The 17,232-nt window shown below is 46.0% G+C and overlaps 1 protein-coding gene across 2 annotated transcripts in view; it reads left to right on the top strand.

Annotated features, from left to right (window-relative positions):
- Positions 1–7,022, top strand: part of ERCC6 (ERCC excision repair 6, chromatin remodeling factor) — a 49,401-nt gene extending 42,379 nt beyond the window's left edge. For both annotated transcript variants that reach the window (XM_081948418.1, XM_081948419.1), the window contains exon 21: positions 565–7,022. In XM_081948418.1, coding sequence (XP_081804544.1) covers positions 565–978 — 414 coding nt within the window. In that variant the 3' untranslated portion in view covers positions 979–7,022. The remainder of the gene's footprint in view (positions 1–564) is intronic.
- The last annotated feature ends 10,210 nt before the right edge of the window (positions 7,023–17,232 follow it).

Raw genomic sequence — 17,232 nt, 5'->3', positions numbered from 1 at the left:
AAGATCCGCACCAGCAGAGGAAGGCCAGGAATCGCTCAGCTCTGAGCGATTCACCCATTTGTGGGAGTGAATGAGGACGGAAGGGTGGATGGAGGCCTGCAGAACCATGGCTTCCGCTCAGAAGTTGCGTTGATTATGCATAATATTACAAAATTACATTTTGAAGTGTGTGCTTGTCCCCATTATTTCAAAAGTAAGCGTTTTGAGCGGCATTTAAGGAGGCCTTATAAATGTCTCCTTTAAGGTGAGGCTGAGCAGCTCTCCTCCTTTGACAGGGGTTGTTGCTCCCTTAGTAGACCGGGGAGTGGGGGGGGGGAGTGGCATGGTGGGACTTCAACAGAGTCCTTCACAATGTTCTCCTTAATAAATTGGTTAATAAATTCTCAAAAGTGCTTTGAGAAGAATTCATAATGATCACATCCCAAAAAATAGCTTCCTGGATTATAAAGGGAGTTACGCTGCTGTTAGGATACTGGCATCTCACACGAATCAGGAAAGAACTTTCAACTGTTTTAAGTTCTATGATAGAAGAATTCCTCCCACCCTTCTGATTTCCTTTTGCAGGAGGGTGAGAAAGAGAGGGGAGAACCTGCCTGTAGCAGACTTTCTCACTTCGATGGAGAGGCGTCTTCAAGCACCCTGGACTCCTCTTCGTTGCTGGCCAAAATGAGGGAGAGGAACCACCTGACTGGATCCCAACAGAGGGCGGATCCGGCTGAAGGGAGTTTTCAGCACAGGGCCCCCGGGGCCCCCACAGCCACAGAGCACGATGAGCTGCTCTCGGATATCCGGAGCTTCATGGCTTTCCAGGCCCAGTTGCCAGGCCAGGCCAGCACTCGCGAAATCCTGCAGGAATTTGGGTCCAAACTGACCACGGAGCAGTCCTGCGTCTTCCGGGAACTTCTGAGAAACCTCTGCACTTTCCACAGGCAGTCGGGAGGGGAAGGGCTTTGGAAGCTCAAAGCAGAATTCACCTGACCGTACCTGACTCTCCTGCTGGGGCTTTTCAGTAGCACATTGTGTCTTAGGGCACTTGCGTGTCCTCTCCTACACAAAGGGTGCCACCGACTTTATAAAGCAGGAATAGAAACCAGCCGGACGTTTTCCTTATTTAAGGGAGCATTAAAGTGGGTTTCTGGTAAGCTTGGTAAATCATGCAATAAAAACTGGGAAGAGCGAGCAGTGTGTCTAAAGAAACAATACCTTAAAGTAACATTCCAGGGATTAGCCACATACATCAACAGCCTTAGTAAGAATTGCCTTCGGAGTCGAGAAACACCAGCGTCCCATAAAAACGCCGCCTGTATGCCAGAGATTCTGGCCAGAGAGAAAGTGGAAATTCCCAAGTCACCTGGTTTGGTTTTGAACTTGTAATAACAGCAGACTTTCTCAGCCTTTTGGGACCTTCTAGATATTTAAGAGTTTGTGTCCTGCTTGTAAAAAGAACAGAATTTTGTACCAAGTTGTAAAAAGCAGTAGAGCCCAGTCTGTCTGCTGGGCAGAATGGACCTCTCCCGCCGGCTGTAGTTTCAGACCACCTTCTCCTTGGCCCTTTCCCCACCTGCCCAGTTGTGGCCTCTAGATTCCAGCTCCCGAGGCTGCTCATTGGAAACACGCAGCGAGCAGCACAGGGGTGTGTGTGTGTGTGTGTTGGGTTGCTGCTGCTGGCTCCTGGGTTGTGGGCCCCTCTCCTTGCCGAAGTTTTTGGGTTTGCCAGCCATTCACTCGCTCTGCATGGCTGCACGTCTCAAGCAAGCGGGCAGCCTGCGAGACTTGGGCAGCACAATAGGCGGCAGCTGAGGCAGGGCCGCCAGGTGGCACAAAGCGCTCCAAGGGTGGCGGCTGGGCCGGATTTTCCAACGGGACCCCCAAATTGTACACCAGTTCTGCAAGGCCACCCCCTGTGCAGGACAAGAGGTGGAGAATCCTGAGGAATGGGGGTCCTGGACCCCAGAGCCCTCCCGCCTTACGAGGGTGGAATGGCCCTGTTCTGCCCAGTCCAGACCTCTGCAGCCCCCAGGCAGGACGGCCCAGGGTGGAGATGGAAGACGGGGCCCCCTCGGCACATTCATCCAGTTTTATTTAGGAGGATTTTTTATTTATTTTTTTACAAGAGGCAGCCTTTCCCGGAGGGAACCTTAAGAAATGATTACGTTGCTTTCTACAGGATAACATTCAGTGCAGTAGTTTCAGCTGTAAACCTATACAATACAACAAGCTTCTCTTCTCTTGATTCTGACTTCCCCTCGGCCGCCTTCCTATTAAGGCTGGGAGGAATTTTCTCCAGGCAGAGAGGAGAGGTTGAATCCGTTCTCTTGATACGTTTTTCACCCACCCAAAGAAAATTCCAGAACGCCTAATAAGAGAAAGGAAAAGAAAAGGAGATCACTCGCTCCTCCTGTAGGCAGCCCTCTACGCTTCTGTGCCGCACAGATAAAATGAAGGCCCAGCCCAGAAGCCGGGCAGTTTTATCCCTGCGATGAACAGTGCCGGTTGAAATACTTGGGGCGGAGGGAATAGCAGTTCTGAATGACACGACAGACTATTTGCATCTCTCTCATCTTCATGCAGCTGGGGATTGGAGAATTAACAAGGATTTCATTAAGAAAAGACTTTGCTAAGTCCCAGAGATTTTGCAAAAACGGGGATGAACAGCAAGAAGTCTTCACATCTCGTGTTTGCAGGCATTCCGCTGAGAAAGATGAGTGATAGGCCTGAATGTTTATCTTCTTTTGGGGTCTTCCTTTCCATTCTTATTTTATCATATTTCTATATTGATCATCACGCTTGTGTGCCTTGGTGGTTTACAGATAAAATAATAGAATTATACATGAGCTATAGTTAAAAACCAAGTTAGAAAACAGATTAAAGTTAAAGAGAACAATTGCAAAGTTAAAAGGCAGAGGGTGGGCTTTCAGCCCACAAATGACCCTTCCCCACCCCATGTGTGTTGCTCTTGGACAACCTTCCCCCCCCCCCCGGAGCAGTTGGCAGGGCCAGGTCTTTGCCCGGAGAGTGGGCGCCTGCCTTCTGGATCTGACCCAGTCCTTTCCCGAAAGGCATGAAATCCTGTGTTGTCATTGTGGTTGGTGTCCCAGTCACCCCAAGCCTTCCCTTGACAAGGTCTCTGACGGTGACCTTGAGGATTCGTGGAGCCTCCCTAAGGTTTACATTCAACTGTCTGATAAGGTTCCCTGTCTCGGCACTCACACATTTGAACCTGAATACGTTCCTTATTTATAAAAATAAAAATAGTAAAGGCAGGATATAAATAAATAAAACTCTCATCCAACGGTTCCTCCCGGATCCAGGGAGGCCTGCCACAGGGTTTGCCTATGTTTTTATTCATGGCTTGGATGAAGGAGTAAAGAAATGCCAACCACATCTGCAGCTGACCTAAACTTGGGTCTGATACAAGACAGAGTTATTCCAGATTCCTTCAGTCGGTTAAAAATGCTGGGTGCAAATAACAGGATTAAATTCAGTGGGGGAAATGGTGTGATTCGCCCTGGAGGAATCGGAAGCAGAGACTTAAGCCAGGGAGGCCTTGCTCAGTGGCCTCCGTGAGAAGGATCAGGAGCCCTGCGTCAGTCAACAGGGTGAAAACAGTGTGTAATCAAGGATAATGTGCAATTAACAATGGGGCCATGTTTAATCAAGGATGATTTGTAATTGGCATCAATGGGACCGAATGTAATTAAGGACTGTGTGTGATGAGAGAGTATTTACATGGCCAAGTCGGGCGGGGAGAGGAAGGTCTGATTCAGCTGAAAGGCAAGAAAGGCCTGGAGACCCCTGGGGCCGCAGGAGGCAGCTCTTCCCACCCACCAAGCTGACTGCGGACACTTAAACCCTGCAAGGAGGGCTTCCTGGCCTCCATCCACCCACCCCAGCTTGGCTGGCCCTTCCTTTCGTCCGAGCAGCTGTAGAGTTTGTCTTGTAAAGGGACTTAGTAGTGTGTGCAGTGTGGCCCCTGGAAATGGGTTCACGACTGCACAGGTAATCCTCAGCTAATGACCACAGTGAAAGCCAGGATGCCTGTGGTTAAGCAAGGTCGTTGTTAAGTGAGTCACACCCAGGTTTATGATCTTTTTTGCCCCTATTAAGTGAGTCACTGCAGTTGTTAAGCGAATTCCTTGTGAAAGGAAGTTGGCTGGGAAGATGGCAAAGGGCAGCCCCTTGAGCACTCCCCACACACACATCCGGGGGGGGGAGGCGGAGGCTGCGACTGCCCTAAAGACCCCTGCGGGTGGCCCAGCGACCCAAACTCTGATCAGGTGGCTGCAGGGGATATCGCAACAGTTGTGAGGGTGAGGAGCAGCTGCGAGTTACTTTTGTCAGTGAACTTGGTACCTTTGAATACTAATGGTCACTAACCAACTGGTTGTAAGTTGAGGACTAGCTGTGCAGACCTTGCTTTTAATTCTGTTGGGCTGTGGGCATTGGAAGAGGGAAAACCATCTTATGTAACCGAGGGGGCATTGAGTCCCATCCGTCCTGCTCTTCTTTCCTCCGAATGTCCCCAAGTGCCGCATGTGAAATGTCCAAGACGAAACGCCACGCAGACAATGAGACCTGGGACTTCTCGGAGGAGGCCCCTGTTTCATTTCGCCTTCTCGCTTTCCGGCTCTTTGGCCCACAGGATCAGGCCCTCGGAAACCGGGGAGGCTGAAGTTTCTTTAATGAAGGTCGGTTGAGAGTTCCTTCAAGAGGAAAGATTTGTAACAGGAATTTGTCCCTTTTCCGGCACCTTAAAGCTACAGGACATGAAATTAATTTTGAAGGAACCAGGTTAATCTCCAAAACAACACTTCAACAAGAGAATAATTATGGAAGCTATCGAAATAGAAAAACACCCCCACAACATGAATAAACATGACGATACCTCCCGCCTACCAGACATCTGGAAACCAGCCCTGGTCAACAAACGAGCCCCACCCACCACCCAGGCCGTTACAACACGAAACAACAATGGACACACAGCCAGCACCAATCAGCACCAATCTACCAATCATGATACAACCACACATCCAATCAATCCACTTGCTGAAATGGGGCCAGCACTCCACACCCTCCCACCAAGGTTTGTAGAGGGACGGCAGCTCCGATCACACTTTAAGCCCAAAACACCAGCCTGAGGATGGCGAGTGAGACCTCGCTGAAATGTTTCCAAGACAATCTCAATCTTACATGGGAAAAGACCCGAATACAACAAGACCAGCACCCGTGAAAATCTACGAAAACATAGATATATCTCTGGCCACAGACCTGCCTGCCTCAATCTGCTGTTTTCAGAAAAGTCACAGAATTGCTGCACCTGAAATATTCTTGATGTAATTGAAGGTTTTGTGAAAAAGCTGACACTCAGCACCAGATAGAGTTATGCATTTCAGTTGAAAAAAAAACCTTTCAAAATCTTGCAGCAAACACTGCCTATATTCACTAGGACTGCAAGAAACTTTAATTCTGAGATTCAATTTAAAACCAATTTGCTTGAAGTTCCAAATTGAATCTGTTCTCCTAACTGAATTGGAAAGTCAAATTGAAGGCTGTATTAAAGGAGGTGCCCTCAATCTGAGTCAGTGATTGGGAAGGGTTTGGTCAACATTTGTCAGCTATTTGGATCAAAGAATCGAATTAAATGCCTCGATTTTCCTAATTGATTTGAATGCTTAAATTGGATTAGATTGATGATCAACAATCAATAACTGGATTCAGATCGGAGCAAATTCACGCCTTCCAATATTTAATTGCAGAATAAGACTTCTTCCTGAGTTGCTTTTTCCTGAAAGCTTAAGCATTAGGTGAATAATTCTGCTTTCTCAGTGCATCAGGAGCATCATATGTATAATTATTATGTTTAATAATCCTTTTGTGGATTCCTCCCCTTGTCTATCTTCCGACCAACTATCCTCTGCATTGCAATTCCGGAGAAGGCGTTTTAGGAGGACAGAAGATGTTAAGAGGAGAAAGTTTTTCAAGAACTTCACAAAACAATGATGTATTTTTGAGTCAAAGCCCAAACCTCCTTGATGTTGTCTACATTTTCCTGCCGCGGGAGCATCTCTTACATCTTAAAATTAAGTCCAGATGGGAAGTGATGTACATCTCAACGTCCATCTCTCTCACTCTTGTCTTTGCAGCCCAAGATACCAGGGAGGGTCCCTTCTGTATCATTTGCCCTACTACCCCGTTCCTGCTGCGGTTCTTCTGCCTGTCTCCCAAGGCCCCCATTCCCACGTACCTTTACAGAAGACACCCTGCTAACAGTTGGTGAAAGACAGTGTCGCATCTTTCAGTTCAGTTTCATCCTGTACAGCTGGCAGCAATGCTTCACAGCCCCATTCGAAGGGCTCATTAAGAGCACAAGCTGTGTGGGGAGCACCAAGATTTACCTCGACCCCATGCATGAGACCACCTGACCACCAGGGCACACGGTGGGAAGTAGAGGGTAAGGTCTCCTCTGCGTCTTCTTCCCTCCTGGCCTCTTGTGAGTTAAATGGGTCCCTGGGTTTAAAAGGTAAAGGGAACTTCTCTCTCTCTCTCTCTCTCTCTCCTCCCCCCACCCTCTCGTGATTTCTTCTCTTCAAGGTATACATTATTAGACCAAAGTATGTTATTCTCTCTTCACACAGTTCTTCTATTTCAAAAACTATCAATGTTGCCATTCCTGGACAGCAACGATAGCATCCATTGGCATCAACCATACTTTGCTTCCAAGGCAAATGTGTTCATTTTTCTTATTAGTATATTAATGGGATGAAAATTACTCGGCACCCTACTTATGTTCAAGATCTCTAACAGTATCTCCTCCTGAACTGAGATCTTCAGCACTTACCCGAATTGCCTCTTTTGTTGTTGTTGTTGTTGTTGTTGTTGTTGTTGTTGTTGTTGTCTCTGAACCAGATCTGGGGGGTATGAAGTAATGCCCCCCTCCCAAACTAATGCAACCGCTTTATACGTACGGATCTTTGAATGTTGGTTTCCAGTATTTATGTTATAAAAATAGACTTTTTTCATCATTTGAGAGTGATATCATGATATAAAATATGGCAGGTCTGGCTTCATGTACTGTACTGTAGCATTAATTCAGGTTTGCTAAAGCCCAAATTCCCAAGGGGATAAACATCTGTCTTGGCAAAAAACGTTCCTCTGCCTGCAACTGGCCTTTTTCCTCCTAGGGTGTTTTTTTTAACAAGGACTTCATTGTCTACTGCAAAGCTAGGAGTAGAGGAATGGGGAAAATAGCTGCAATTAAGGCATGTCGATTATAAATATAATATTATTATAGAAGCACTTGCTTGCCCTCTCTAGACAAAATATTCACGGCCAAGTTCCAACCTTCAACAGCACACTGTAAATTACCATTTTTCCATGCACCACACAGCATCATCTCAATATGCCCCATTAAACACTAATAATTAAAACAAAATATATTGGAATTGTTTATCCTGAACTGTGTAAGGAAATGAAGTCCATAATAATGGTGGAGTGGGGTGAAAAACATCCCACCTAAATTTCCACCAGTCCAGCTATTTATAAGTTTCAGCAGGCTGGCTCTGCAGCCCAAGGAACAAAATAAAACATGGTGATTAATTCACAGCCAAGTTCCAAGGAACAAACTTCTGCAAACTGGAAGGAATCAGTTCAGAAGTTTTTAGGAAAGTGCAGGTAGGAAAAATTAAAGAGGAAATACATTTTTTTAAAAAAAGAAAAGAAAGAAGAGAACCAAAAACTTAGAAAATGGAAGGTGTTGGGGGGGGGGGAATTGAAAGGGAAGGTGAGTGATGACCCATCCGTTGGGGCTTCCTAATACATGGAAATGGTAAGGTGTCTTCTTTCTGGTTGCTCTTTGGCTAACTCTGATAGCTTCACCCCTCTTAGAAACTTCACTTTGCTTTGGCTAATAAGACGGAGGCAGATATTCCAGGAAGACCCTTTCCCCTTCTTTCTTCTGCAGCCTGGGAGCTGCAGAAAGCTCTCCTGAAGCTGCTCCAGGTGGCCAAGCACCTGCCTTCCAAAGAACAATCCAATGACTTGACACTCAACTTTGTTAGCAGCTCTGTCACCTGCCTTTCTCATATTCCGGAACTGTTTCCGTATGAGAAGACGTCTGTTTTTGTTCTAATTGACAGCACTGGCAAGTGGTTGATTTAGCACATGGGTCCTCAAACTACGGCCCACCAAAGTCATTAATCCAGCCCGCTCAGGACCACAAGGCTGCCCTGCCTACATCACCCTGCTCACCTTTCGGCCGAGTGCAAGGCTTACTGTACCTTTGCAACCCCCAAGGGCTGGAACGGAAAGGTAAGGCCAACAATTTTGACCCACAGAATGCTTCTGGAGGTGTGTGTGTGTGTGTGGGTGGGTGAAAAACAGGGTGCACAGACACCCGAGGGGGCCAAAACAATTGGTCAAAATGGCTCAGTTTTGCCCCCAAAATAAGCACAGATGCCCCAGGAGGCCAAAAAATGGGCCAGTCTTGTCCATTTTTGGCCCAAAATCTGGAGCAGTTTTCCGTGGTTTTGGCTTGCAGAATGCTTCGGGGGGGGGGGGGGGGGAATGGGGCATACAAATGCCCCAGGAGGCCAAAAAAACTGGCGAAAACGGCCCATTTTTCACCTCCCCCACCTCCAGAAGATAGATTAAAGAGGGAGAGGGAGAGGGAGAAAGAGAGGGAGACAGAGAGAGATTTCTCAAGCTCCTTGGGGCTGAATTGCTGCAAAACTGGGTTTCCTCATGTGGGCCACTAGGCTCCTAAACTGAAAAAATGATCTGGTAAAAAGAAAAGGCAACCACAAGAGCAACATGCAAACAAAAGCAAATAAAACACTCCAGGAGCAAAACAAATTTCCTGTTCAGAAAGTTTGAGGACCTCTGATTTAGCACAGCTTTTAATCCATTTCCCTTGGTCGGATTATCATCATGGAATAAATCACTAACGGAATCCCTTTCTCTTTCAATTCCTTATTTTCCCCATTCCCTCCATTCCCATGTGAGTCCATTATTCCTATAAAAGCAAGATAAAGTCAGTTGTGAGAACAAAAGCAGAGAACTCCCCAGGAGAACACAGGGCACCTATTTCAGTGGCTGGCCAGGGCAAAATTCGGTCAGGATACCGATCACCCCGTTCCTCAAATAAAAAATTACTGTGAATTGGGAAGAACGTGTCCCTCTTTTGCAACTATCTGATTTTTTTTAAAACTTGTTTTTTTAAAAAAAAAATCTTCGTGAGTTTGCCAATGTGTTTTGTGATTTATTAACTGTAGACTACACTGAAGATAAGTAGATTTTTTAAAAAAGCCTGTTTAGCACATGCCAGCATTTTTGTAGAAACTGCTCTGCTCTAGAAAGCAACAACTTCATTTCTGTTCAGGCAGTCCTTGACTTACAACTTACAATAGAGCCCAAAATTTATGTTGCCAAGCAGCACGGTTGCTAAGTAAGTTTTGCCCCATTTTACAACCTTTTTGTCATATTTGTTAAATGAGTCACTGCAGTTCTTAAGTTAATAACCTGGTCATTAAGCGAATCCAACCTCCCCATTGACTTTGCTCATCGGAAGGTTGCAATAGCGGATCACGTGACCTCGGGACACGGCAACCGTCATAAATATGAACCAGTTGCCAAGCATACAAATTTTGATCACCTGACCCCAGGGATGCTGCAAAGGTTGCAACTGTGAAGAAGGGCCCTAAGCCCCTTTTTTCAGTGCCCTTGTAACTTTCAAAGGTCACTAAGTGAACTGGTGAAAGTCGAGGACTACCTGTACTACCTCTTTCTGGTGACTTAACTATTGGATTATAATTGCAAGGTAACGAGTGGCACAGAATAATGTCTTGATCAAAACTATCCCAGTTAAGTTATATTTTGGTTGGATTCAATACAATGTAATACAATACAATAGCAGAGTTGGAAGGGACCTTGGAGGTCTTCTAGTCCAACCCCCTGCTAGGCAGGAAACTCTACACCGTTCCAGACAAGTGGCTATCCAACATCTTCTTAAAGGCTTCCAGTGTTGGGGCATTCACAACTTCTGGAGGCAACTTCTGTCCCACTAGTTAATTGTTCTCACTGTCAGGAAATTTCTCCTCAGTTCTAAGTTGCTTCTCTCCTTGATTAGTTTCCACCCATTGCTTCTTGTTCTGCCCTCAGGTGCTTGACTCCCTCTTCTTTGTGGCAACCTCTAAGATATTGGAACACTGCTATCATGTCTCCCCTAGTCCTTCTTTTCATTAAATTAGACATATACCCAGTTCTTGCAACCGTTCTTCATATGTTTTAGTCTCCAGTCCCCTAATAATCTTTGTTGCTCTTCTCTGCACTCTTTCTAGAGTCTCCACATCTTTTCTACATCATGGCGACCAAAACTGAATGCCGTATTCCAAGTGTGACCTTGCCAAGGCATTATAAAGTGGTATTAACACTTCACGTGATCTTGATTCTATCCCTCTGTTGATGCAGCCTAGAACTGTGTTGGCTTTTTTGGCAGCTGCTGCACACGGCTGGCTCCTATTTAAATGGTTGTCCACTAGGACTCCAAGATCCCTTTCACAGTTACTACTACTGAGCAGGGTACCACCTATACTGTACCTGTGCATTTCGTTTTTCTTGCCTAAATGGAGAACCTTACTCTTTTCACCATTGAATTCCATTTTATTAGATAGTGCCCAATGTTCAAGTCAAGATTAATTTAAATGAACCCAATTACCAGCAACTTCTTTTCCCACGGCCGATGGATCCTGTGGGGCAGGCGAGGCTGGGGAGCCCCTTGCGCCCCCCCCCAAGGGCTCCCTGGCAAGGCAGCTGAGCTCCGCCTGATTCCCCTGCATCTCAGGCCCTTCGGCAGCGGAGCTGCTGCTCCTGCCAGGGGAGGCTTTCCACCTTGGCTCCTGGGGGCTTCCGTTCTGCAAGGATGCCTTTACTGCATCTCCTCCCTGTAACGTCCTCAGGGCTGGTGAATCGGATTGCAGCCTTTGGTGGCCTCTGTCCCCAGGGCAAAAGGCTGCCCATTGAGCGGCTCCTCCTTGGGTGGGAGGCGGCCAAGGCCTGGAGGCTTTGCTTGCTCAGTCCGGCCAATGTTGTTGTTTTCAGTTGGGCTGGATGTGAGCACGGCCTTCCCTGAGTGCAACCACTTCTGGGTTCCTTTTTTTTTTCTTCATTGCCAGCTCTTCCTCTGGAAAGCGTCGTGGCAGAGGCTTCAGTGCTGTTGGATCTGGACCACCGAGAGAACGACAGCGCAAAGAAGGATCAGAACTGGCGGGTGGGTCAAAACTGGACGGGAGCTGCTTGGAGCTGTTCCCAGGGGCTTCCTGCCTCTGGGCAGTCGGGATGTTTCCACCACCCCCCCCTTCATTCAGAGAGCGAATGGAATGGGCCTGTTTTCTATGATTTATTGCAGTCTAATATCTGATACAAATAACCAACAAATATGAATTGGTAGTTATGGATATTTCGTGAAATTTTGCCCTTTGGAGCTCCCGCTTTCCATGGCGACCCTTGTGTTTTACTAGAGCTACAGCTCATGGCCTGAGCAGCTGAGCTGAGGGATAGCGGTGGGCAGCGAAGGGTCTTCAGAAAAAGAGGTTGGTTATTTGAGTCACCATCTCGCCTGGAACCCTTCCCAACCTCCTGCAGGACTGGAGCCCTGAGAAGCCCCAGCCGAGAAAGGCGGCCTCAGGACGACCTACCCAACCTAAGCAACTTTAAGGCTGACCCTTGAACTCCCCCCCCAAGCCCCCTGCTCAAAGGCGCTAAGATCCAGAAACGTGGCTTTAGAGCCTTTTATCTCTCATATGAAGAGATTGCTGATCACCCGTGATCTCCTGGGGCATCATGATCCTTTAAGGAAGTGTTAAGGGCTGTGTGTGCGTGTGTGTGTAAATGAAGAAGCAGCAGGATTCCGTTAAGTAATTTCGGCATCTTTATTTTCCCATAGGAGAGGAATTGCTGAACCGGCTGGCTGGCTGACACTGCCCCCCCCCTTTTTTTAAAGGGTCCTGTTGAGCAGCCCAGCCATTGACATGGCTTTATTTTCCTTCCGCTTGCATGGAGCAGTGAGCCTGCCTGGATGCTAATCTCTCTCCCAGTCCGGACCGAAGGGAAACTTACGTTCTATTTACATATTGAACAGAAAGATTCACAGAAAGTGAAACAGATTTAAAGAAGGGGAAGGCAGAGGATCAGAGAGGAAAAGGAAAATGCTTGGCTGGAGAAGAGAAGAGGGAAGGGTAGATAGGGGCATCAGAGGTTATGGAATCCCTAAAGACAAAGGCCAAAAAGGATCCCCCTTGCCCCAGACTCCCCCCCCCCCCCCCAAGGGAGGAAAAAGAACAAGAGGACAAAATGACACAGGAAAGCAAATGAATATTGAGAAAAGCTCCTTAATAAGAAGGGCCATTTATTCCCCGGGAATAAGGAGGCCTCCCTTTCCTTTCAAGCAGGGATTGGAGGGTCCTTTCGGGCAAATGATGAACTTCCGGGGGCTTCAGTTCCATGACCAGAATGTCAGGATCTCCCTGACTCCAGGAGGATCCGAGTCCTCAGGATATCTTTTTTTAAAATTAAAAGTTTTAATAAATTTTACAAATGTTTCCCCTTCCCCTTCCCTCCCTCCCCCCAACCTCCCAGAGCAAAATGCAGGGTATAAACATTTAACAATCATACGCTAACATAAGCTAACTGACTTTAACATCCTACCTCCTCTTGTGCTTTAATTCCTCTTTTGTTAAGCTAACTTTAGGTAAATTGTAACATTCTTTGTGCCTTCACTCATAAGCTAATTGAAGTTTTTTAGTCCGATATTTATTTTGAATATAGTCAATCCATCTTCTCCATTCCACCTTATATTTCTCATCCGAATGGTCCTTCAAATATGCTGTAATTTTGGCCATCTCTGCTAGATTTAATACTTTTAGCGTCCATTCTTGAATAGTAGGCAATTCTTCCCTCTTCCAGTACTGCGCCACCAACAATCTTGCTGCCGTCATTAAGTTCAAAATCAAATTAGTCTCTATAACTGTATAGTCTGTAATTATACCTAACAAAAACAACTGGGAACTTTATCCTCTTTTTAAGTATATTTTGAATAACCCACCATATTTTTATCCAAAATGCTTTGACTTTTTTGCAAGTCCACCATATATGATAATACGTAGCATCAACACAATCACATCTCCAACATTTAGGTTGTAAATTCGGATACATACAAGATAACTTTTTGGGATCTAAATGCCATCTATACAACATCTTATAAAAATTCTCTCTCAAATTCTGAGCTTGCGTAAATTTTACATTTCTTACCCAAATCTTTCCCCATGTTTCCATCATTATTGGCTCTTTGAAATTTTGTGCCCATTTTATCATACTGTCTTTAACTAACTCTGTTTCTATTTCTATCAGTATATTATACAACCTTTTTATGTGCAATGCAGAGGACAAAGGGGAGCCTGAGCCCACTGGATTTCTTTCCTGGGTGAGGGGCAGTGCCGTCGCTCTGACTGAGGCTGAAGACAGCAGAGTAATCCTTCTTCACATCGTCTTCTCTGCTTCCCTTCTTCTATTCCAGGGATGGTGGTGAACCTTTTTAACCTCAAGTGCCAAAAGCACGAGGGTGCTTGCCCACCCCCATAACTTAATGCCCCCGATGCCATGCCCCCTGCACATGCAAGCGTGACCTCCATCCCTCTGCCCCGTGCATGCGTGCATGGCTTTCTTGGAGCCTGGGGAGGGCAAAAATGGCTTCTCCCCGCCCCCGGAGGACCTCCGTTCCCGAACTTCCATTTTGCACGTTGGATTGTTTTTTGCCTCCGGAGGGCAAAAAGCAGCCGAAAATGAAGGCTGAAATCAGCTGGCCTGTATGCGCATGCACGCTGGAGCTGACACGGCAATGCCTCACATGCCCTAAGAAACGGCTCCAGTGCCATAGGTTGGGCATCACAGTTCTATTCCCATTTTCTTTTTCTTCTTATATTTGCACATTTCCCACTGCTCCGCTCTACACTCTCCCCCTCCTGAAATCATTACAGTAGTGCCCATTTGTCTCCTAGCGGGTTCAAGATTCCATTCTTTCTATTTTCTCTTATATAAAACCATATTTTTTGTAGTCCACTTTACGGTTCATTCCCCCCCCCCAAAGAAAGAAGTTCTATCTTTTTGATATAAAGTAATAGTCAAAAAAATCTTTTAACTACATCATCCTAATAAAAACAATCCAATAAACATTTCCTAATAATACAAGAAATGAATTAAACTCAATATCCAAAATGTGGATGCATCGTTAATGGAGCAATAAATCAGGATCTTGAAGAACTGGATTGGGTAAGGAGGAAAGTCCTACGATGCCAGGGTGGGATCTGACTTGGCAGCTGATTTCTTCCTCTTCATGTGAAGGTTATTCATACTGTTTCATTTGAACAGAACAGAATAACAGAGTTGGAAGGGACCCTAGAGGTCTTCTAGTCCAACCCCCTGCTCAAGAAGGAGACCCTATATACCCTTTCAGACGAATGACTGTCCAGTCTCTTCTCGAAAACCATGATGGAGCAGTCACAACTTCAGGAGGGAAGTCGACCCACTGATTAATTGTTCTCTCAGGAAATTTATCCTTAATTCCAGGTTGCTTCTCTCCTTGATTTGTTTCTATCCGTTGCTTCTTGTCCTGCCCTCAAATGCTTTGGAGAATAGGTGGACCCCCCCTCTTCTTTGTGGCAGCCCCTGAAATACTGGAAGACTGCTATCATGTCATCCCTAGTCCTTCTTTTCATTAAACTAGACCTACCCAATTCCTGCAACCGTCCATCGTATGTTTTAGGCTCCAATTCCCTAATCATCTTGGTTGCTCTTCTTTGCACTCTTTCTAGAGTCTCAACATCTTTTTTTATATTGTGGTGACCATTTTCTTTTTGTGTGTGCATATCTATAGCATTGATGTCTCCCATTAATTACTCTTAATGTTAGGAAGAGTGCAATTTCTAAATCTTAACTGATTTGTCTTTATGTCACTGAAATTCACAGCTAAATTTATTTGACAAACGTTAATGATGAGTAATACAGCATTCATTGTCTTGATCCTAAAAGTGCCCCCGTTTTAGGATTTGCAATTTTTTTTCCAGGTCGTATGCCAAAATAACAGTGAGCCAGGACAACAGTTAAATTGCACTTTGTTTATATTTGTAGTTAAGTGTAGTCAGTTAAATGTAATCAGTATGACTGCTCTTCAATTATATTTTTAATAATTCCTCCTTCTGTCTTCATAGATATTATAATTTGATAACTATGTTTGGAGTTGGCCTAGTGGTCAAGTTTCTCCCTGATTCTGAAGCCATTTCCATTGATTCTATTGCGAGGGTGCTTGGGAGGACGGCCCTTGTGGCCAAGTCCTTCCGGATTGGTTCTGGCATAAATGCTACCGATTTAGTAGATTTTTTTTCCTACAGTAATTGTGCCACAGCCTGTTTACTTAGACAAGATCTCTCGGTATTTGATAAGATTTACTCTCAAGTGAAGTTGAACAGGAACCCAGAACCCAGCCTTATTTCCTTCTTCGTTTTTGCCCAATTCACAATTGCCACTGCCAATAACAATCAGGGGTGGGTGGGCTTGTTGAGAGGGAATAATTGGCCCAGAGTGGACTCCGTAGTTGAGGAGGGTCTTGGGACTGCCTTCCAGTCCAGCTCCAAAGCCGCCGCCTCCACACCTTTTTCAATATATATGTCTTACTCCGGATCGTTTGAAGAAAATAATGGTGTGTAGGTGTTTACAACAATAAATTAATCTTCCACTACCAAGGCTCCCTTGCTACTATGGTGATTTAGATTTCTTCTGCTGAATAAGGAGTTATGAGCATTCCTATGTCTTCCCAAAGTTTTAGATCTAAATGCATAGATGTAATAATGCTCAAATAAATGCTACTTGGAGATGTAAAACGGCTCATCTCTGACTCAGTGAGGGAGCAAAGATTTTGTCTGCCTGCTGCCTTTGATCCTGCCTTTCTTCCTAAGAGATGGAGGGGGCCCAAAAGCAAAGAAGGGCCAGAGAGTAATCGCCAGGGGCACGTTAAATAGATGAGCTTTGTTTGCAACTGGGAACATTGTTTAGTCAGTGTCCGCCCAGGAGAGCCTACAAGGTAGAGGCCACAATGAAGACCACTCTTGCTCTGAAAGTGAGCAGAAGCTGAGATACTAACTAAGTGCGCGGAACATTTTTATTCCAGTAACTTCATTCCATTATGCCAATGCCTTACTCTGGTTACTGTCCCTTACATTTCAGCATCTATTGGCTGAGATTAAAAAGAAAGGCATCCTTCCTACTTTAACCTGAAACCAAGGTATGTTGTGGGCAGGTGCTTTCCTCCTCCTCCTCCTCCTCCTCCTCCTCCTCCTCCTCCTCCTCCTCCTCCTCCTCCTCCTCCTCCTCCTCCTCCTCCACCTCCTCCTCCTCCTCCTCCTCCTCCTCCTCCTGTCTCCTCCTCTTCCTCCCATTTTCCGTCTTCCCCTCTTCTCCTTCCCTTTACCATCCAAGGCCAGACTTGTTCATCCCTGCTGGCCCACTGGCTCATTGCCCAGCGACGCTTTCCGGGGTGGGGAGGGAGGAAGATGAGAGGAAGCGCCGCGCAGCCCCTCCGCTTCTCTCCAACCGCCATCCAGGGCACCCAGGAAGCGCCGCCGCCGCCGCCTTGGCCCGTCTGTGTTGGGAGCGGGGCTGGTGGGATGCCCCTTCTTCCCCTCCCTTCCCGCCGCCTCCCGGGAGTCCTGCAAGAGGCCTTTGGCGCCTTTAATTTGGGGACTTGTTCCATTCGCCATTAAAGCCCGCGCTGTTCAGGCAGAGGGTCATAAAGAATAAAACCTAGGATTGATTCCTTCATTAAACTGATGATCCGTACATGAAGCCAATTAACATTATGAGTCTGGTGAACATCAAGTGTAAAAAAGGTGAGAGAAAATGAAGAACAGTCACCTTGGTCTTTAGAGAAAGAAAGAACATCTTTCTCTTATAAATTATAAGCGAGTCCAAGCGGGGCAAATCTGCAAATTTGACTAATTGGAAAGTATATTTTACTGCGCACGGATCGAGATAAAATACAAACGCTTTGTCGCTACTTCTGGCGGTCAACGACGCTGCTAAATAATAGGAAAATAAAAGCCGCAATAAAAAGCCCTAAATAATAGCCGTCGTAAACAATCCGCTTCTCCGCCGCTGCGCCAGACTCCAACGGCCGGAGACTGAGTCACC

The sequence above is a fragment of the Natrix helvetica genome (genome assembly GCF_964273705.1).
Source record: "Natrix helvetica genome assembly, chromosome: 3".
In the NCBI taxonomy this organism is placed as follows: Eukaryota; Metazoa; Chordata; class Lepidosauria; order Squamata; family Natricidae; genus Natrix; species Natrix helvetica.
Note: the sequence above shows the minus strand (reverse complement) of the source record. Positions and strands in the feature narration are given on the sequence as shown.